We start from the raw sequence: 21,812 nt of genomic DNA, 5'->3' as shown, positions 1-21,812 counted from the left end.
CATTCACAGACCACAATGTGTCATTTTCCAGATTTCATTATTTTCAATCTGTCAACTTATTCCTCTCAGGATAAAGTGTGCAATTTTGATAGGGAATGTTTAAATTACATCGAGGTCTCACTGATTTGCCTTTTGAAAACTGCAAATTGTAACCAGTTAAAATTCATCATAGTCCCACTATCAATGAATTCTTTTGTGTGGCATCATATTTATGCTTCGCCGTCTGTCTGTGAGGTCGAGCAGGGAAGGAACAGACCGAGATGATTTATTTCCTGTTTTCTTGAAGTGAAATAACAAAACGCGAGACACAAGGTTAAGCTGATGAATTCACAGTGATGAGTTGCATCAGTAATGACACTGATGTTTGACGTGCAAAGACTTATTCAAAATTCTGCTTTCCTTCAAGCCTTCATCCTGTCTCGATATGAAACATCTTTGTATTTTAGGGTGTTGATAGCACAAGCGGGGATGTTTTGATGTTTTGAACTACATATTTGTTTGATTAATCAATCATTTTGTTCATTAATCAATAAGTATGTCACTAGACTTATGAATTTTATTTCAAATATATTTTCAAAATGATTAATGTTAATAGAAAGAATGTACTTGTCAAGGCAAATACAGAGATGAAAGTGCTTGTTTACTGCTAAAAATGTTATTGCCACTTCTTGCACTCGAAGTTGCAAGGCATCCAAAACCTGAATGTCTTTACCTAACGCTTTGTGTTTGCATTTGCATTTAACAGGAGCTTTAAGGCACAAACGTATGCCGTGAAACGCTTCTACAACCTTTTGTTTCTCATAGCATGTGATATCTGCGGATAGGCAGCGAGTCAATTCTTTAAGAGAGACCTGGCACGGCCCCTTTATCTCTATGCGCGTCGGGACCCCAGATGTGGAAGGAAATGGAAGGCTTAATTTTATAATACACTTAAGTCTGCTCCATGCTCGAAAGGTTTGATTTCAATAACAATATTGCTTTCAGGTTATTATATTGAGGATCTTCCAACATGTGGAAAAGTTGCGCCAAACCATGACTTGAATAAATTAATAGTTTTAAATCTACTCCACAACATACTCAAAGCTTAAACCTGCTTCCTTCATGTGTAAAAATAATTCTCTGGATGACAAATTTGGCTATTTATGCAAAAACACTTGGATACTTTTGGATTTATATGGCTTAATATTTCCAATAGTTTGCACAGATATCCAGCCTTTTGAATGAAAATGAAAAAGAATTGCAGTAATTGAGGAAAGCAAAACTAGCAGATGGAGGCTCAGAATATTCAGTATGGGACCACTGGGAAATCAAAACATGCCAATTTGAGTGAGAGGATACTCTCAAATAGGGCAACTAACAAGGGGTTTGATACTGCAACTCCCCAAAGCGGCTTCAAATGGAGATTGAGATTATTGTGCAAACACTGCATATTTCAGTCCTTTCCCTTCTTGTTTCGTTTCCCCTCAAGCCCCCTGTGTCCACACGTATAATCACTCAGTAATTGAGCTGAAAAGAGTAAATCTTTGATTCCCACTAGAAACTGGGCATTTATTTCTAAGTCTGAAAACCCCGTGAAATGCTTGGAGAGCGCTCGTGTGAACAGGGGAGAGGAAAAAAATATGCAAATCTGCTTAAACTGCGTCTATCTGCCGATGTTTCACTCTGCTCTGCAGGTACTCACAATGTCGCAGTTGTCATGATTGCTGTAATTTACATAGAATACGTACAGGGACTGCACTAAGATCCTCCAAAAAAAAGAGAGGCAGGGCTGGATCAATGCTACAGAATCGGTCCTGAGAAGCCAGATATACAGGCTTTACGGAAAAGCGTTAAATCCACAAGTTCTTTGCCCGTTTTGGCTCTGACGCGAGAGAGCGTTTCCTGTTTACCAGCAGGTTTTGTGTCTGGAAATATTTCTCTCTCATTTACATACAGCACAGAAAAGGTGCTGCATTCAAGGAACAAACAAAGGCAAAAATGGACAATGAGCAGCCGAATATTTCAACCGGTGGAGGTAGAAAGTTTGTTAGAATCCAAACCGTTAATTGTAGGAAAAGAGAAAAACACACGAATAACCAAATAGAGAACAGCATTAATCAAGAAATGCTTCAGGTTTTATTTTACAATTAAGGGACAAAAACATTTTTTTTTCTTTTTTTCTTTTTGTTTAATTAAGGGAATTGATGAGACTTTTCACAATGGCATGATAAAACATTGAAATGTACTGTATTTCATGTTTTGCATTGCTTTGTTCCCTCTCATACTCCATGCATCGAGAGCGATGCAACTCCTTCAGTCAATTCATATTTACCACATCAGAGAACTTAGTTCAACTAAAGGATGAATCGTGGTTCTACAGCACATATACTGCATATACATCTCTGTACATATTATTTCCTTTTCGTTTACTATATATAAAATGACAATATAAAAGAATGCACACCATACAAACAATGTTGAGCTGCGGCAATTGGCAAGATATGATGATGGAAATTTACACATCTTCGCTGATCATTTAAATATATGTGCTGTATATAAGATTTCAATTAAGTCTTTACAGGTTGAAACCGAAGCGAAACCATAGAAAGAGAAATAGTGGTACCAAAGCATACGTTTCAAATTGCTACTGTATAAAATGATACTTAACAACAAAAAAAAGGAACAATGATTATTAAAAACATAAGGAAATGCCTTTGAAAAACCAAAGTGTATAATCATAGGCAGCCCGTCAAAATCTTCAATATCCTTCGAGGTTTAGAAGACTCAACAAAATCTACAATGCATTGTTTTCACTTCAAAGGGTTGCAGTTTGATTTATGTCAAGCCAATATCTGAAAATCGGAGCTCAAATTAACAAAATAGCTCTGTCTCGTTTTATACATATTCTCATAACATTCAACACTACGGAGTGCTTTAATGAAGTCAGTCTTTTTTGACGCGTAGGAAGAGTTCAGTACAACGCAACTCGTTCTAGTCAGAAGTTCTTTCGCCACTTTGTTTTAGACCATGCCCATGGATACCATGTTTGTTTCATTCCCAATTCAACAGAGTACAAATTGTAAATTCTGTTTGAATGAAGTCACTCGGAAAGAAAATAAAAGGAAAAACATGCACATAACCGACACATATCAGATAAATACAGTACAAAGCAAGAGATAGAAATCAAGAGACTGAGAAACAAGGGAGAAAAAAAAAAAAAATTTGAAACAGATCATGGTCCAATCAGGCAGTTTCACGACAAGAAGTTGGACTGATTTTGAAGGCTCAGTTCAGGCGCAGTGCAGTACAGTGATGTAGTGCAATGATTCTCAATCCAGTCACTTCACTGCCAGCAGCCTGCTTTCCTTAGGCTTTTTCTAACTTTTCCAGCTCAGTAACAAAGATCAGGTGGTCCTCCGGTGACTTTCCGTGTGTTTTGCTGAGGTGCAGTTTCACTGCGTGCTTGCTGACAAAAGTCCTATTGCACAGTTTGCACTGAAATATGGAATTCGAGTCCTCCTCAGTCAAGCCAAGGGCACTGAATGTCTTATCTGTGATCATTTTAGTGACTGCTTGCTGGTCTCTTATGAGGTCTATTGATAACTTGGAGAGGTCCTTCAAGCTAAAGCCCAAGTGGGACTCTAAGTGGTTAATGTATGTAGAGGGAGTTCTGAACTGGGAGGCACAATCACTACACAGAAACAGTGGCTGGCCCGAGTCTATGTTCTTCAGAAACTTGGTTCCACCTGTCCGCCTGAGTTGGTACTTGACGTTGGCCAACCAGTGGGAGATGGTGGTCATGGAGAGACCTGTAAACTTACAAATATGTACACGCTCCTGAGGACCTAGGTCTGTAATGATGTATTTCCCGTCAGGGGTTTCCCGAAGGCTGGACGCAAACTGAGCCTGAAGGATCAGCAGATGCTGAGGGTTCCAGTTCGATTGCCTGCCTTTCCTCTTCTGGACGGGCGAAAGATCCTCCAAGCCATCCTCAAAAACACAGCCATCTGCATCCGACTTTTCGGATATGGAGGAAGGGGTGGATGACTTTGGCGTCAGGCGACCCGTGAGGTTCTTCACCATGTCGGAGATGTCCATCAGGGCATTCTCCCGAAGAGGAGATGAGACAGATTCAGCCAGCGTGGACAAGATGGGTCTGGCGCTGTTTGTGATGCTGCTGTTGCTGATAACAGTAGTTGAACAATTGTTTGTGGGCCCATTGCCACTTTTGGACTTTGTCAAGTCCATGGGCTGATCGTCGTCATTGTCAAAATATCTGTTGATGGGCTCGACCTGCTTGACCTGAGCTGGATTGTACATGGGCTTTTCCATCATGTTGTTGCTGATCTTGTACAGCATTGCTAGTGGGTCTAGGAGTGGACTGACTGTTTTGGAGGCCTTGCCCAAATGAGTGTTCATGATAGACTGCAATGCACTGAGGGGGTTGACTAAAGGCTGTTCTGGTGAGTGGTCGGTGATGATTCCTAAATTGCCGCAACCATTGCTGACTTGCGTTTTGTGGACATCCGTTCCGTTCTTTACAGGATTATCTGCATGGCTTTCCTTGTACTCTCCTTCCCGAACTGCAACGTGCTCTTGGTCTTTATCTACAGTGCCGTTTTTTGTTGGCTTGCTAAGATCGTCTTGTCTTGGCAGGTCCTTTCGCTCTCTGAGGACAGGAGAGGGCAATTCAGCAGTGAGATGTCTGGAGCCACGCTCAGTTGATTTTTCATCCCTGTCTTTCTTCGAAGGAATTTTCCCTGTTACTTTCTCCACCAGCTCTTCCATGGCTAGGACATTGCTTTTATGGTTTGGGGGTGGTGATGGGCTGCTTGGAGAGTGGATCAGAGTGCTGGAGTCAGAGGTCAGAGATTTCAAGCTGCTGGCGTTGAATGTTGGTTGCATCTGGACACTCTGGACAGCAGGGATAGATGACTTTACAGACCCTTGGAGCTGGTAGGCGGCATGAATGCTGGGATATCCACCCCAGGTGGGCGTACCTGTCTGAGCCTTGCTGATTGCACTGGAGACTGTATTTTCTAATGACTTGAGAATATCTAGTCCACCTTTAGGAGACTCTTCAAGATCCTCTTCTCTTAGATACTTGTAATGACTGGGTTTCTCAGACTTTTCCACCTTCTCAGCAGGATCCTCTTTCTCTTGCTTGATTTTCTTCTCCTCAGGTTCCTCCACTTTCTCCTCTTCCGACTCCCTCCTTTCATCCATGCTGGATGGGTGTACTGGAGAATCGGGCTGGGATTTGATAGTGGGAGCTGGTAGACGTGTTGTCGTGGGTGGAAGAGGGATGGATTGGATTTTCTCTTCCACCACAGGGTCAAACACTAACTGCTTACCCTTTTTAGAGGCAGAGTTCGTGACTTTGAGAAAATGTCCAGTCACCATCATATGGGCTGTCAACTGCTGCAAGGTGTCATGGGAACTCCCGCACTCCATACACTTAAGAATTTGAGCTTTCCGGGCCTCGAACTGCCAGGTATAACTTGCACCATTTTGGTAGCCATAACGGTTATTCGCTGTGACGTATGGGTTGGAAATCTTCTGATCTTTGGTGGGTGCAGTCTCTGCCAGTGGTATGCCAGGGGTGCTAGAAATTGACTCGGGTGAGCATGGAGACATCAGGTCCTGGAACGCTCGCTTTTTGGTGGAGGGTACCAGCTTTGAGGCGAGAGCTGGCATTGGTTCTTTGAGAGGCACTTTCTGGTAGTGTTTAGTTTTGATCATGTGAACACTCAAGTCCTGTAGGGATTCGAACGAGTGGCCACAATACATGCATTTCAGGACTTTCTGAGCATCTTCTTTGCCCTCCATCTCCATTAAAGATCGCTTCCGTGGCTTGGACCATTTCTTGCCCCTGTCCTCCTCCTTGTCCTTGTTGTCATCACGGTAATGGCCGGTTTCGTTCATGTGCACCGTGAGACCTACAAGCGTGTCGTAGGCTGCACTACAGTCCTTGCATCTGAACTTGCTGGCGCCCGTAAACACAGGCCCATACAGCTTATTGTTTTGCCGGTACAGCTGCACTGTGCTGAAGAGACTTGGTTCAGGCATGAGGTGGTAGGGCGTATGCTGTAAGGTTTTAGCAAGAGCTGCTTGGTGCCAGTCATATGCAACACCCCCACTGTTAGCACCATTGATGGGTCCATTGTTGGCATTGTTTAACGGGGTGGCTTTTGTAGAATTGCTGCTTGGCGTCACATTTGTCTTTGTGCTAGCACTAGCGTTGCTGCTGCCGCTAGCTCCGCTGCTTGTAATGCTGCTTGCATGGCTGTTTGCAATGCTGTTGTTCCCCTTGTGGCTGCTTGGAGTACTGTTAGTGCTGCTAGCACTAACCTGCTTGCTTTTCATAATGTCCTTTGTGATACTCGACCAGGAAGCATCTGAAATCAGGTTTGCATAGACTGCTTTCATCTGGGCCAGGCTGTCCTGCAAAGACAGTCCAGCATCTGTGTCCATGTCTTCAACCTCCTCTTTATCCTGGCCTTCTTTGGAGGAGGTGCTTTTGAAGTCAGCCAGGTGATCGCTGGTGTCGCTGAGGGGCGAGCCGTAGCCGGCATCTGGGTTGGTGCCATTGCTGAGTGGAGAGTTCTGGTAGCTCAGCTGTTCACGGCCATCGTCTTCTTCATTGCACAGGTACTCTGCGTCCTGACCGTCTAAGGAGAGTCCGTCGTCCTGCAGGTGCTCCTCATCGATCTTAGCTGCCTTAAGCTCGTCCTCCGGCACGTAGGCTGAGAAAACAAAACAGAGGGGGAAAAACAGATGATGAGACAAAAGAGCCCCTCAAACGTGCACCTTAACATGGACTGTTGAATAAGTGAAATCACTTTAAGGTGTGGAAAATGTGTCATTGCACGTGTGCGTGTGTGTGCATGCCTACATAATGATCCTAAAGAGATTTTTGTCAATAGTCCTGGCAGAGGACGCAGGTTTGCAATTATAAAGTGGCAAACATCCATATCTTGACTATGATAGATAGCACCCCTTCACTGCTGAGACTAACAAAGCTATCCTGTGTAACAGCTCAGCAAGGGTAAAGAGGGCAGAGGAGAGTCCTCCTTTGAAAACCAGTCCTCTAAAGCAAAAAAAAAAATGCATGTAGTAAAAAAAAACGATAACTTTTATATTGTAAACATAATGAAAGCAAAATATTATCATTCCAAAATTGCTGTAAAAATGCATCCTTTACATCTAATATTACAAAATGTACCCCCCCACCCCTTTTGTTTACAAAAAACGAACTCCACATGAACACCACCATATTGACTACTCTCTCTCGCTTTTCTCTCGTCCTCCTTTTCCCTGTAGTTAGAGGGCACAGACTGTGTGTGACATTGATCCAGTTCTCCCATGCACTAGCCAAGCTAGACTCCTCTGAGTGTGAGATTGCGTCTGAGTTATTGCCAGGGATGCAGCACGGGGTGCAGCTTGCCTCAATGCCGTTGGCAGAGGCGATGGAAGTTCTCGCAGCGAGTCATGCTAAAATGCAAGTGGAAATGGCATGTCATGTTGTCATGGTCCATGCTGTACTAACTCTCAGGGAGTCAAGAGTGTGTGCAGCCACAGGGGAAAAAGAGAGAGTGAGAGTAAAGACAAGAGGATGCATAACCATCTTTAGTGCACCTTCCTTCTAGTGATAGGCCGGTTAATTGGCCAGTATTTCATTATTGACCGATAACCAAGCCTGCTTGTGGGATTTAGCAGGATTTGTTTTTGCGTCAGACTCAAAATCTACTTCCAAATTGTCATTAACTTTTTCGTGTGCGTGTAAATAAAAGTCAGTGTTGTTTTAAAGCCAAATGGCTTTCATTATTTGTTCAATCTTTTGGAAAAGACATATTATATTTTTATAATTATATTTTAAATTGCTTTATATGTACTATATCGGCCACCTGCTCTCTAAACATCGGCATCGATGTCTTCCTCCCCTGTCGATATTTTGACCAAAAGAGTCCCAGCGGATTGATAAGAACCAGTTAATGCATTGATTTTTAGCAAAAACAGCATCGGCCCACAAGTGTGTTTTTCAGAAATACGCATTCATGCTTATTTGTGCAAATACGGCTCTTTTTTTGCTCTGCGTATTACTGCTAAGTGCACATTTATTTCTCAAGGTAAAAAAGAGGATACTGAAAAATGTTGCCTACGCCACACAGCAGAAAATGCTTATTTTCCTCAGCTAAATGTGTGGTAATAAGATGTACTGTCAGATGTATTACATGGGGGAAAAGGAACAGAACAATAATGTTCACAAATGTAAGGTTTCATGTTTCAGCCACAAAAAGCTCCTTCACTCTATTGTGTGCCGACAGAGCTATGACAGAAAAAACAGAGTGATAGCCCACTGTCGGCACCCACAGCTGCGAGACAAAAAGAGCGAGAGAGAGGGAGAGAGAACGCTACTCGTTTAATTCGCTTAATGAAAAGAGAATAAAGGTCCATGAGACCAAGTGCTTAATGAGGAGCGGTAGGATTAAATTCCTGTTTCATCAGCTGGTTTCGATCTGCAGTGGGAGATAAACAAAATGAGCTCTCCGTCATCGAAACACATCAAAGTACCTCTTTCGAGCGTGCCTGTGTGTGTGTGCGTGCGTGTGCACGCGCATCTTCACAGCATGTCCAGCTATAAAAAAGCCTCCTGTTCGCTTTGTGAGAGCGGTATTGTTACTATCAGCCATTTTGAACACAACACGAGAAGAAAAGCCACAACAACAGCCTGCTCAACTTTGAAGGCAATAGAAAGAGACAGAGCAGGAAAAGAGGGGAGCAGAAGAGGAGATGGAGGGAGTAAAGAGAAGAAAAAGAGACAGGCAGCGCTTGAAGAGTTGTTCCTTTATCTCAGCGAGCCACCAGGAGATGTCTGTCCGAGATGCCAAGATCCGTCTCAGTGGTTGAAGCAGATGTGCTGTCAGCTTCAAACGGCGTGCAGCTGAGCACACGTAATCAGAACGGACTCCGTACCTGATGTTTGTAAGGTGCCATTTACAGCTGTGTGGAGGAAGCTGTAGGGGCGTGAACAGCTGGGAACGCGGCGGCGTACGTGGCGTTCCCGCTCTTAAAGGACGGCTTCTGATCCGGAGGAATCGCTGATTCCGCCTCGAGCTCTCTCTCTCTCTCTCCGACGGATTTCAATCCGTCAATTCCTCGGAGAAATCAAGTAGGCGGCGTAAAGCGAAAAGGATTTGGTGAAATAAACATTACGAACTGTCAAATAAATCACTTATCCAAATATCGCTTTAAAAGAAATGTTCACGCCGCAACACGGTTCAGTGGATTGAAGCCCTGATAATTCCCTCAAGTCACTGCAGCATTTAAGACAGCTTATCACGTTAAAACAAAGAGAGAAGTTTTTCATCTTTGCTGTAATTACAGAGAGAGTGATCGAGGGGCCGAGAGAGAGAGAGAAAAGTGAGACGGGGGGCGCCGAAGAAAGCTGGAACGAGAAGGCTTTTTTCGCAAAGAGATGGGCAGAACCTGACACTAAATCGAGCGCGTCTCCTCAGCCCCTGACACCGCGTGGCATCTGACAGGCATGCGCGTTGGCATGTCACTGTCCTCGCATCAAGCCGTCAAACACGACTTGGCAATTTTTTGCCATCTGCGTCAAAAAAAAGAAACCCGCCAGACGACGGCAACGACAGCTCACACTTAATAACCCAATCAGAAGTTTGACTGCTGACATCTCTTATCGGGGGCCTGCTTTTAAACATCACGCTGAACAATAAGAGAGGGATTAAGAGGAGAGGAGGGGGGGAGGGGCTTGTTGTGTTTGTCAGTCAAAAATAAGCCCGCATTGTACTGGCGGCAGAAAACGGCACAGATAACTTGTTAAGAATACACACAATTAAGTGAATCAATAGTTGCTATAAAAAGACGATGCTTTTGATGCGCCAGGGAACGAGAGAGAGTTTGATTTACTGACTGAAGCAGCCACTTTCCAAGGATAGCATACAAAACGAGGCCTGAAACTCTTTTTCAGCACAATTAAATCACATTCAGGAGGCCAAAACAAATTTGGTTTCCAATTCATTCGTTTCCACACACACCTAATTTACAAATACTGAAATATAAATGTGACCCTTGACCACAAAACCACTCATAAGGGTCACTTTTATGGAATTGAGATTTATACATCATCTGAAAGCTAAATAAATAAAGCTTTCCCATTGATGTGTGGTTTGTTAGGATAGGAAAATATTTGACCGAGATACAATTGAAATATGGAATCTGAGGGTGCAAAAAAAAGTTTTGACATATTTAAGGTAGGAAATTTACTAAATATCTTCATGTAATATGATCTTTACTTAATATCCTAATTGTTTTTGGCATAAAAGAAAAATTTATCATTTTTGACCCATACAATGTATTTTTGGCTGTTGCTACAAATATACCAGTGCTACTTAAGACTGGTTTTGTTGTCCAGAGTCACAAATTAGTATTCAAATTACAAATTTGAATTATATTAACCAATATAACCAAGTATAAGTCTCATTAGTTATAACAAAGCAGTAACAATTTAAACCATATATATATATATAAAAAAACAAACATGTTTTTTATATATATATATAAAAAAAAAAAAAAGTTTATTATGAAAAAGAACAGCTGAACATCGTTCATAAAATTGATTAATTTTTAAATTTTATATATATATATATATATATATATATATATATATATATATAAAATTTAAAAATTAATCAATTTTATGAACGATGTTCAGCTGTTCTTTTTCATAATAAACTTTTTTTTGGATCATCAGTCATAAAAGCTCAGTAAACACTGGTCACAGAGATGTACTTTTAATTTCAACAAGCTGTTGCCATCTAAAAATCCCACAGATCATGTTATCAGACCATTTAAAGTTTAATTTTGATGTGACAAACTAGTGGTACGGAAGAGTGCGAGTTGTTTACTTGCTTTTTTAAATTAGCCTTTCTATTAACACCATTAGATCGTTCATTCAGACTGATTTGCAAACGCAGAGTGCGCATGAACTCAGGAGACAGGATTTTTATCACATTAACCAATCACAGCTGTTCATAACCAGTCATATCCGATCATATCGCAGTGATCTTATGCTACCTTTCCCCATTCATTCTCAATTACCACCCACCAAACTTAAGGCACACTTTAGGGGGTCTGTTAAAACTCAGTGGGCTCAGGGGAGGCATGGGAGAGATGCAGACTCCCGCTGCAACTTTACCTGTTGGTGTCACTGTTGGACAGTTTTACTTCAGAAAAATTTGTGATTTATACTTAATTCTTTATTTTGTGTCATATTCTGTAATATTTGCATCCTCTGTACATGTATTATATTTAACAAATAATAGTTTAAATATATATATGTGACCCTCGACACAAAACCAGTCATAAGGGTCTTTTTTATTGAGATTTATACATAATCTGAAAGCTTAATAAATAAGCTTTCCATTGATGTATGGTTGTTAGGATGTGACAATATTTGGCTGAGATACAACTATTTGAAAATCTGTAATCTGAGGGTGCAAAAAAAAAAAAAAAAAAAAAAAAAAAAAAAAGAAAATCAACTTTAAAGTTGTCCAAATGAAGTTCTTAGCAATGCATATTACTAATCAAAAATTAAGTTGATACATTTGCAGTAGGGAATTTACAAAATATTTCCATGAAACATGATCTTTACTTAATATTCTAATGATTTTTGGCATAAAAGGAAAATTGATAATTTTGACCCATACAGTGTACTTTTGGCTATTGCTACAAATATACCAGTGCTACTTAAGACTGGTTTTGTGGTTAAGGGTCACACATTTTCTAAACAAATTATATACACAATTACATGTCTTAGTTTAAAAAAAAAAAAAAAAAAAAACTTGAGACACCTGCTTTGTTGTATTCTTCCTATTATGGCAGCCACTTACATGCCTTTCAGCTAATCATTTAAAACTACTTGACAAGAATTATCCCATTTAATTAATATTCATGAGCCATGCTGATAATATTTAGAATGTGCACCCTCCCACCCCACGTGATTTTAAAATCAATCTTACGCCCCTGTGCGTGCGTGTGTTCTATCAAACGCAACACCCCAGTATGGACAGACAGAACAAAGGTGTGTATGTTCTTGAGTGCCCACCAACATCTAAAACGATCAGCCAGAGCACCGGGGCCTTGTGCTCGTGTGCATGTATGAGGTGTGCGAGATGTGAGGTGTGTGCGCGTATGTGTGTTGTGCAGGAGAGCGTGGCCATCTGTGTCCAGAGTGGAGCTGTCACTGTGGCTGCTGAGATCTCACTGAGTTTAGACAGGTGACACAGCAACGGGACATGAGCGGGACATACACACACATACGCACACGAGCAGAGCTCACCGTCTCAGCCAACAAAGATCAGCCGCAGAGTGAACCTCCTTGCTATAGACACCCATGACACCGCACACACAAACACAGCCAGTGCCAGCTCTTAGAAACACCGCCCACATACGAGCACTCGAGCGTTGAGATTCGCATGCAGTTGCCCAACAAACAGAGGAGAATTAGCAAGCCGTGACTCTAGACGAGCAAAAAAAAACGAGAATACTCATTGGCTGGATTCGAACCCAAATTTCCCATATGCTCGCCAGAGCACAACGCTAACCATGAAACCACATAACGTACATAACTAAAGCTTATTTATGATGCCTCAAAATGTTGCCTTGAGAGCTTGTTACATACTGAAACAAAGCGACTTGGGCTGTTCTTCAAAAATACATATTTTCTGCCGCTTTGGACAAAACCAGGTCTTATTGAGCTGGCTGGTGCGCTTGAGACGTGTCAGGCCTAAGTGTTCAAATTCAAAGATTTGAACGAGAATGCTCACGGACAGAGCGCAGATGCCGAAGTCCTCTCCTTCCTGGACTGTCACTAACGCGGCCCACCGACGCCTCTCTCTCTTTCTCCCCCGCCTTCTTCCTCTTATTTATTTATTTTATCGAGGAGGAGAGGGGGCAATCACTACAGTCATTTGCACTACTAATGTCCAATTCTGCCTTCCCTCAGTCGGCTGATTTAGCCGGTCAGAGTGGTTTTGGAGTGTGCAGAGGAAAGCCGCGCCGTTTACCCGACATTTTAATGGGAAAACTGGCAAGTCTTATTTGGCTGGCCGATGTGGTTTGTCACTGGGTCTCCATTACATGCCACTCAACTTTGATGCCTTTGGACAGGGCTGATCAAACCATGTCTTTTGACCTACGCAGCATGCTGAAGGCAGACAGGGAGAGAGATGGAGAGAGAAAGAGAAAAGGAGGAGGGGGAGACGGGGCAGGACACTGAAGGCTGTAAATAAAATGACATTATTATTTCCTCTGTCCTATCATGTAGAAAAGCCAATTATGGTAATGCTCTGCATGTCAGTGAGAATGCAGCAATCTCTCTCTCTCCCTCCCTCTCCTCTTTTTCCAGGGCAGTTAAAACAAGGCTTCGGTAGCATGATGCTGTCTGCCCCGGTCCACTTATGGCCTGCTGCAATCTGGCAGGGCTGTCTGCGAAACTGGCGACGGCAAGTGCGCAGTTTCTAGAAATGAATGCAGAATGTATGTGTTACTACATATCGGAAGAAGAAAAATCGAAATTTACCAAAGTAAACAGAAAGAGACAATCCAGTTGAGGTCAAAAGTTTACACCCCCCCCATTTCACATTGAAGATGTTTACACATAGTCCACAAGAAAAAATGACCTTGTTCAAAGTTTTACATCCCCTTGATTCTAAATACCGCGTTCTTACCTGAATGATCCACAGCTGTGTTTGTTTTTTTTAGTGATAGTTGTTCATAAGTACTATTACAGAAGGTTCAAACACTCCCTGATGCTCCAAAAGGAAAAAACTATGCATTAAGGGCTGAGGGTGAAAACTTTTGAACAGAAAGGAGATGTGTATTTTTGTCTTATTTTGCCTTTTTTTTTTTCCATTTAGTACTGCCCTTCAGGGGCTATATAAGATAGTTACATGTTTCCCAGAAGACAAAATAAGTTAAATTTAAGTTTTCACCCCCCAGCTCTTAATGCGTCGTTTTTCCTTCTGGGGAATCAGTGAGTGTTTGAACCTTCTGTAATAGTTGCATATGAGTCCCTCAGTTGTCCTCTGTAAAAAGAAGGACCTCAAAATCATAAAGTCATTGTTGGAAAAAGTTCAAATACACAAAAATGCTTGAAAACCAAATAATTTGTGGGATCTAAAGGATTTTTCTGAAGAACAGCAGGCAGCTTAACTGTTCAGGACAAACAAGGGACTCATGAACAACTATAACTAAACAAACAAACAAACAAAAAAAAAACAGCTGTGGATCATTCAGGTAACAACATAGTATTAGTCAAGTGAATGTAAACTTTTGAACGGGGACATTTTTATAAATTCAACTCTTATTTTTGCATGTGGACTATATGTAAACATCTTGTGTGAAATATCTTTTACAGGTCAGTACTAAATAATAACATGCATTTTGCATGATCCTCCTTATTTTGGTAAAATGAACATTTCGCAGATTCTGAAAGGGGGATGCAAACTTTTGTCCTCAACTATGTTGAGTAGGTGTACAGATGTGGCGGTTTCTCAGACAAGTTATTGTAAAAAGAGTCTTGAATGAGCGTGTTGTTGTTAATTTTGTTTGGAAATAAAACAACTATATATGAAAATGACATTTTCATTCAAAGTGTATATTTATCAGAATAGTATTTAGTTTTTCCTCTTGCATATTAGTTGCAAGCTGTGCAAGTCATTACGTAACTTGCATCTTCATATGTGTTTCTAATATATTTATTTGACTGCATAATGCAGAAATTATTGCACATTAGTGACAAACAATGCAGGTTTTTACATAAGTTGCATCCTCATATATGTCTCTAATAGATTCATTTGACTGCATAATGCAGATATTATTGCATATTACGAAGGTTGTTATGTAACGTGCATTCTAATATATGTTTCTAATTAGTTCTTTTATTATACATTCCATATGATTTGCAACACTGAATAAAAAAAAAAAAAAAAGGTTGGGTAAAAAAAAAAAAAAAAAAAAAAAAAAAAAAAAAACTTTAGGCATCTTAAACTTTTAAAAGCAAGGTATTTACTGAGGTAAAGGTCATGACTGATTTTTCTTTGGTTAAATGGTTGGAGTTGAATCACTCATTTCACTTTATCAGTGAGGGTCAGATCATCATTCTTACGATTTGATTTAAGCTTTGTATTATGTGGCATTTCCATGCAAGTAACCATTTTAATTAATCTCCAATGCCAATTCTAACTCCCATTTGTCACTTGGCAAGTGTTCATTTTGGACCCTGCCTGTAAACCTTTCTTGCACTTACTTCCTTTATTCTGAACTGTGAATAATGATCGTTGTTTTTATTCCGCGGACGCACGTTGATTGATGGCTGCTGTTCAAAGTAATAAGGGCACTGCGGAGATGGACAGATTTCTGAGGGGGGGTTTGGCTTGTAGATCTGACCCCCACCCTGTCTCCCTCTTTCTAGCCCAATGTGAACCTACGAGGGGAGAAAAGCCTTCACATTTTTCACCATCTTCCACACAATCGTCCTCTTTGAGGACTTCCTTTGTGCTCTGTCTCCAGGCTTTTTTCGTCCCTTTTCTCTGCGAGACACATCTAACTTTATTACAGACTAAACAAAAGAAGGCTTTGAAGTGCAGACGGGCGTTTTACACGGACCCTGCCCACCTCTCCGTATCCGCTGACAGTGATTTGTGCTCCTGCGGACACTCTGGAGTAGGCTCTCTGAATTAATATCTGCTTTGCCTCTTTAAGCATCTCTTGTAAAAGGCTGGCCCAGCCCCCTCCCACCATCCTCCGTGTGGAATAGGCCACCATATGGCAGAATAGCTTCAGGCCCCTGAAGAACTGGTGTGGCATTCCATTCTGCGCTCCAAATTCATCTTTTCGCTTTAGATACTTGCGGACGAGTATGGATGGAGGTATAGAACTAGGGCAACAGACCGAGCCATTAAAAATACGAAGAATTACATTAAACTGAGAGGAGGAAACAAGAATAAATAGCCTGATAATTGCGCACAGATGACTGATATATAATAATTCTAAAGTTATTACTTCAGATTGCATTTAATTCTCTGATGATTACATTTTTTTCTGCATTTGAGAATATTTGGGTGTGAAATATATAAAAAAAAACAAAAAAAACAATGCGTGACCCTGAAACACAAAACCAGTCTTGAGTAGCATGGGTATATTTGTAGCAATAGCCAAAAATACATTGTATGGGTCAAAATGATCAATTTTTCTTTAATGCCCAAAATCATTAGGATATGAAGTAAAGATCATGGTCCATGAAGATATTTTGTACATTTCCTACCGTAAATATATCAAAGCTTAATTTTTGATTAGTAATATGCATTGCTAAGAACTTCATTTGGACAACTTTAAAGGCGATTTTTCTCAATATTTAGATTTTTTGGCACCCTCAGATTCACTGTATTATAAAAACCCAACTTAAAAACAGTTGTTTCAACTTAAAAGGGCAAGTGTTTGTGCTGCCTTAAAATTTTAAGTTTACTCAACTCAAATATCCACGTTTTCCATGTAGTACAATTTAACATTTCATGTTGATTAAACTTAAAATTTTAAGGCAGCACGAACACTTGAAGTTGAAACAATGTTACAGTGTTCCAGATTTTCAAATAGTTGTATCTCAGCCAAATATTGTCATAACAAACCGTACATTAATGGAAAGCTGATTAGCTTTCAGATGATGTATAACTCCCAATTTTTCTAAAAAAAAAATTACCCTTATGACTGGATTTGTGGTCCAGGGTCACATATATTTTAAAACACTTTCAGATGTGTGTTATTTTAGTATCATTGAGATACTATTATACATTTCCCATTTTCATTTTAAACTTTTAATAATTTTGTCGTGTGTATTTGCACATTTTAAGATTTCTTTTTTTTTAATTATATATGAAGTTTTAGTTACTAGTTTTAAGAAAAGTCAAACTAAATTAAAAATGACTCGGCAGCTGGTTGAAATAACTATTTTTTATTACTTTATTTTATTTAAAGCAATGAAAATCTTTTCAAATGGTTTCAGTTTCAGTTAGGCTAAGTATAATAACCCTTTATCAAAGGTGTCCATAAGCCCACAAGCCATTAAAAATGCTAAAATATCAAATTTGACTAATGCTTTCTGTATCTCTTCTAAAACAGAAAAAAAAAACATTAAGTAGATGAACAAACTAAAATACCACTGTGTGAATGCTTTCACCTCACCTTGCACTGACACACTACAATATCACTCACTCAGTCGGTCGCTAACACACACAGACGCGCACACACACGCTCCAATGTCAAGTCCATACTTATGCAAAGTGCGGCCTACTTTGTCATTTAATTTTTAAAAACCCTAAGGTCGTATAACACACTTTCCCTGTCATTTGCAAGTACATTAACTCGGTGGCCATGCGACAGCCAAATTATGCTAATGGGCTGCTAAAATGGGTCATATAGACAGTGCGTTTTACATTAGCTTCAAACAATAGGGAGGGAAGAGCAAAGCAGAGGTGACAGCAGCACCGGGGGAGTGAGACGGGGTCTGTCTCCTTTAGCCGCCGTTACGTCCTCATTCAGAGCAGCCTGTGAATGGAGGTCTCACGGCCGCACGAACCACAACAAGGCGCTCACGTCCCGTCATCCCCCAAGACTGCTGAACACCGATATCAAAATGCTTGCTGAATAATGAAAGGGCTCAATTAACGGATTATTAACAGCAATTTACTTTACTTAGGTAATCCACCCTGCAAGAGTACGGTGAGGTCACACATATTTTAAAGAGAGGAAGCACATGCGAGGAGCTAACGTTTGCTCGGCTACTTAAATAATAGCACGAATAGCTGTACAAAAAAAAAAAAAAAGAAAAAGGATGAGAAACCAAAAAAGAAATTTGCAGTTTACATGTATTTATTTAATACTTGACCCTAAGTAAAGACTAAATGAAATAAGGCCTAGAAAAGCAGATATCATAAACTAGCACGTTACTGTAACACCTCACTAGACCAGAGATATAGCTAGAAAAACAAAAACTTTTAAAACGCATCCCCTTTATATTTGCAAAGTACAATATATGAAAACTAAAATCCAAAAAAATCCAAAACTAAAATGAAAAAAAAAAAAAAAAAAAAAAATCCAGCCTTTATTACTGAACTTTTATCAAATAAAGGGTGATTCTTTAGTTATGAGGAACCGTTGCCTACTTAATTTTGAAGAATAACTTGTCTCTTTCTTGTATATTTTTTATATATACATGCATAGAAATTGATTTTTTTTTCCCTCAAATTAAAAATCTTAAATAACAACCTATTTGGTAATGACACATAAAAAGCTAAATATAGATAGTAATAATAAAATAGAATAAAATAGTTTTATTCATATTTATAAAAAAATTGTCAATTTTTTTTACTGCCCTGGTAGACTAAAGGAACTTAAAAATATTAAGTTCTTTATAAAAGTGCACAGTAATATTTTTCTGACTGTGACACTAATACTGCAAGTGGAAGAAATAAAATGTTCAAATAAAAGCCAAAATAATTAAATTATTTAATTCTCAAAAATGAGGAAAAAGATATATAAAACAAACAATAAACAATAACAATAAAATAAGCTTTGAAAGCTACTATAACATATCCTTTACTAGAAGTAGAATTTTTTTTTGTTTTTACATTTAACCTAGGGAACAGAAAAGAAATTTGCAGTTTACATGTATTTATGTAATACTTGTCCCAAAGTAAAGATGAAACAAAATTACAACGACCTAGAAAAGTGGATATCATAAACTAGCACATGTTACTGTAACACCCTCACTAGGCCAGAGATACAGCTAGAAAAATAAATTAATTAAATAAATAAAACATCAGTTTAATCTTAAAAAGCAAACTAAGCACATTATTGGGTATAACTATTATTAAAATAAAATAAACTTTTAAAACGCATTCCCCTTCAGATATTTGCAAAGTACAAAATATGGAAACTAAAAAAAAAAAAAAAAAAAAAATTCAGCTTTTATAACTCAAATTTTGTCAAGTAAAGGCTGATTCTTTGGTTAGGAGGAACCAATGCCTACTTAATTTTGAATAACAACTTAAGATTCAAATCGTTATTTCTTGTCTCTTTCTTGTACATTTTTTTTATATCCAAAAATGCACAGAAATTGATTTTTTCCTCAATTAAAAATCTTAAATAGCAACCTATTTGGTAATGACACCTAAAAAGCTAGTCATAGATAGTAATAAAATACAATAATAAAATAAAATAAAAATGTTTCATCCATATTTACAAAACAAAATAAAAAAAGAAAATTTTTAAAAAGATCAATTTTTTACTATCCTTGTAGACCTAAATAAACTTAAAAATATTAAGTTCTTTATAAAAGTGCACAATAATATTTTCTTGACTGTAACACAAAAACTGTAAGTGGAAGCTACAACACTGTCAAAATTAAATAATAAAATGTTCAAATGAAAGCCAAAATAATTAAATTCTTGAAAATTATTTAATTCTTAAAAATGAGAAAAAAGCTAAAACACACAATAAACAATAACAACCAAAAAGCTTTGAAAGCTACTGTAACATCCTTTACTAGAAGTAAAATCATTGTTTTTGGGGTTTTTTTTCTTTAAATTTATACTAGGGAACAGAAAAGTTCCCCTAAGTGAAGAATCACTCCAAGACGTTTCCAGTCTGAGTGAAGCAGCTGTGCTGCATGTTGTTATTGCGCGAGCTCCACACAGTGAATTACGGAGAGCCGAGTAAACAAGGAGAGGCTAAACGAGTGCATGTTAGCTAATTAAACAGCACTCATGATTGCTGAGTAATTGAAGGTGCCTCAATCTTCACCTGAATACTTCCACAAATAATTACCTTCTTGTAATTAGCGCTGTTGATAGAGTGTTTGCGTGTGACACGCATCTGATACACACGTGCGTTTCGGTCGCAATTCAAAGAAGATATCAAATCAAATATTTGAATGGCTCGCAAAATTAATGAAATTGAGGTAAATGAATGTTTGTAAACAGACATTTTGTTTTATTGTTAGTACATCCCATTCGCACACATAATTAAAACGCGTTTTCGACAAGCAGGACTTCGCCTGAACTGAGACAAAGAGCTACGCTAGCAGTCAAGACGAGAGAAGAACGAATATAACAGGCCTGATTTCCAGGGGTTCGGCTTGATCCTGGTATCTGAGGGGGGGAGAAAAAGAGAAAAAAAACCTGCATGTGCGCTGCAATCAATAATGACTTCAATAAGTGATTTTCCAACCATCCATGCAGCTGTCTCTAATAATCTCTTCAGCTGTAAAATAAACACAAATATTTCATATTGTTTGTTTATCCTCAATCTCCTGCTGCTTGTTCCTGCATTGCAGAGCTTTTTTAGTTTCTATATACTTCTTGCTTTCTCTCATCTTTTTTTTTTTCCCCCTCTATCCAGGTCTGGTCGTAGCGGGCCGTCGTGCCGTCAGGCGCAGTCAATAAATCACCTTTCGCCGTTGTCATAGAGGAACAGCCCAGCCGTGAGACAATGGCCATTATATCCTAAGCACTGCAGTCTCGTCCCCATCTGGCCCTTTATGAGGGAAAAAGCGTTTGCGTTCAGTCACAGTTTCCCTAATCCTGAGCTAAACCCGGAGGTTTGGAGTCCAAACACGCCGCCCGTATACAGCGTCTCCCCTACGTCGTGCCCTCGCCGAGAAACAGATAACACACCATCCACCCTGGTGCTCAGAGACACAACAATGTCAGAACAGACAGAGAACCCCCATGCGGAGGGAGCTATGAGGGAAACTGAGAGCGGGAGAAAGAGAGAGCAAGAAAACGAGGATGAAGGAAGGAATTGCGCGTGGTTTTTTTTTTGTCTCTTTAAATCCCCCAGCACAGTCTCTCCACTAGGCCATCACCTGAGCCGAGTACCTGACAGAAAACTCACCAGCCCAAACACACACACACACACACACACAGCAGCTGCTCCCATTGCCTAGCAACTACCAGTTGATAGATGATCCTAAATATGGATAATTACCATAAATCAGGCTGCTCTGAAAGAGAAAAGATGAAAAACAGTAGAGCCTGCAGTACGAACGCAACGCGACCCTCATCAACAAGCTCCTGTCTTCCACCTCATACTCTTCCTCCCTCGTTCCTGTCAGCCGGCCGAGAGCTTCAGCTCTGAATCCTCTCGAAGGCCTGAGACATCAACACCAAACATCGTTGAGGCATCTAACAAACAAAGTTTACGTCGGAGCCGTGGCTGAGCGGTTTGCGACACATTGAGGTCTGATTCTCACATCAGAAATTTGAGTTCGAATCACACTGGTGACAAACCCCAATCCTGTTAGTTTATTTCTAAAAGTAGCAAAAGAGAAATCGAATTTAGCTGGAATGCGATACACGTGTTTGTGGTTGTTGTCCTATTTATCACGAGCTAAAGACTTCCTGTCAAATCTGTGACTGAAATGCAGCTGTTTGGTGAGAGGTGGGTTGTTTGTAATCTAATCTGGAGTGAATCAGAGGAAAAACAGCCGTGAAGCAAGGCTCCGTTCGGCACCTGTGAGCGCGGCGAGGAGAGCGTCCAGCAATCGCTCAGCGTGATAAGTTCCTAACTCGGAGGGGTAAAATATGACTGCAGCAAAGTACAAACAGGGTTTGATAGCAGATCATAGATTAAGGTCTAAACCATAACAAAAGTGATTGCGATGAGAGCACTTTGTCGAAAAAGTTTCTTGAAAGAGGACACTCCTGATGAATGGCCGTAATCAACATGCGACTGCAGAAAATAATTCACGT

At 39.8% G+C, this 21,812-nt stretch overlaps 1 protein-coding gene across 2 annotated transcripts in view; it reads right to left on the bottom strand.

Moving 5' to 3' along the window:
• Nucleotides 1-2,092: 2,092 nt before the first annotated feature.
• tshz1 (teashirt zinc finger homeobox 1) overlaps nucleotides 2,093-21,812 on the bottom strand; it is a 42,488-nt gene continuing 22,768 nt past the window's right edge. For both annotated transcript variants that reach the window (XM_051137194.1, XM_051137193.1), the window contains one exon: nucleotides 2,093-6,725. In XM_051137194.1, the coding sequence (XP_050993151.1) occupies nucleotides 3,346-6,725 (3,380 nt within the window). In that variant the 3' untranslated portion in view covers nucleotides 2,093-3,345. The remainder of the gene's footprint in view (nucleotides 6,726-21,812) is intronic.

Source organism: Labeo rohita, chromosome 19, assembly GCF_022985175.1.
Source record: "Labeo rohita strain BAU-BD-2019 chromosome 19, IGBB_LRoh.1.0, whole genome shotgun sequence".
Lineage (NCBI taxonomy): Eukaryota > Metazoa > Chordata > Actinopteri > Cypriniformes > Cyprinidae > Labeo > Labeo rohita.
This window is presented reverse-complemented; position numbering and strand designations above follow the sequence as displayed.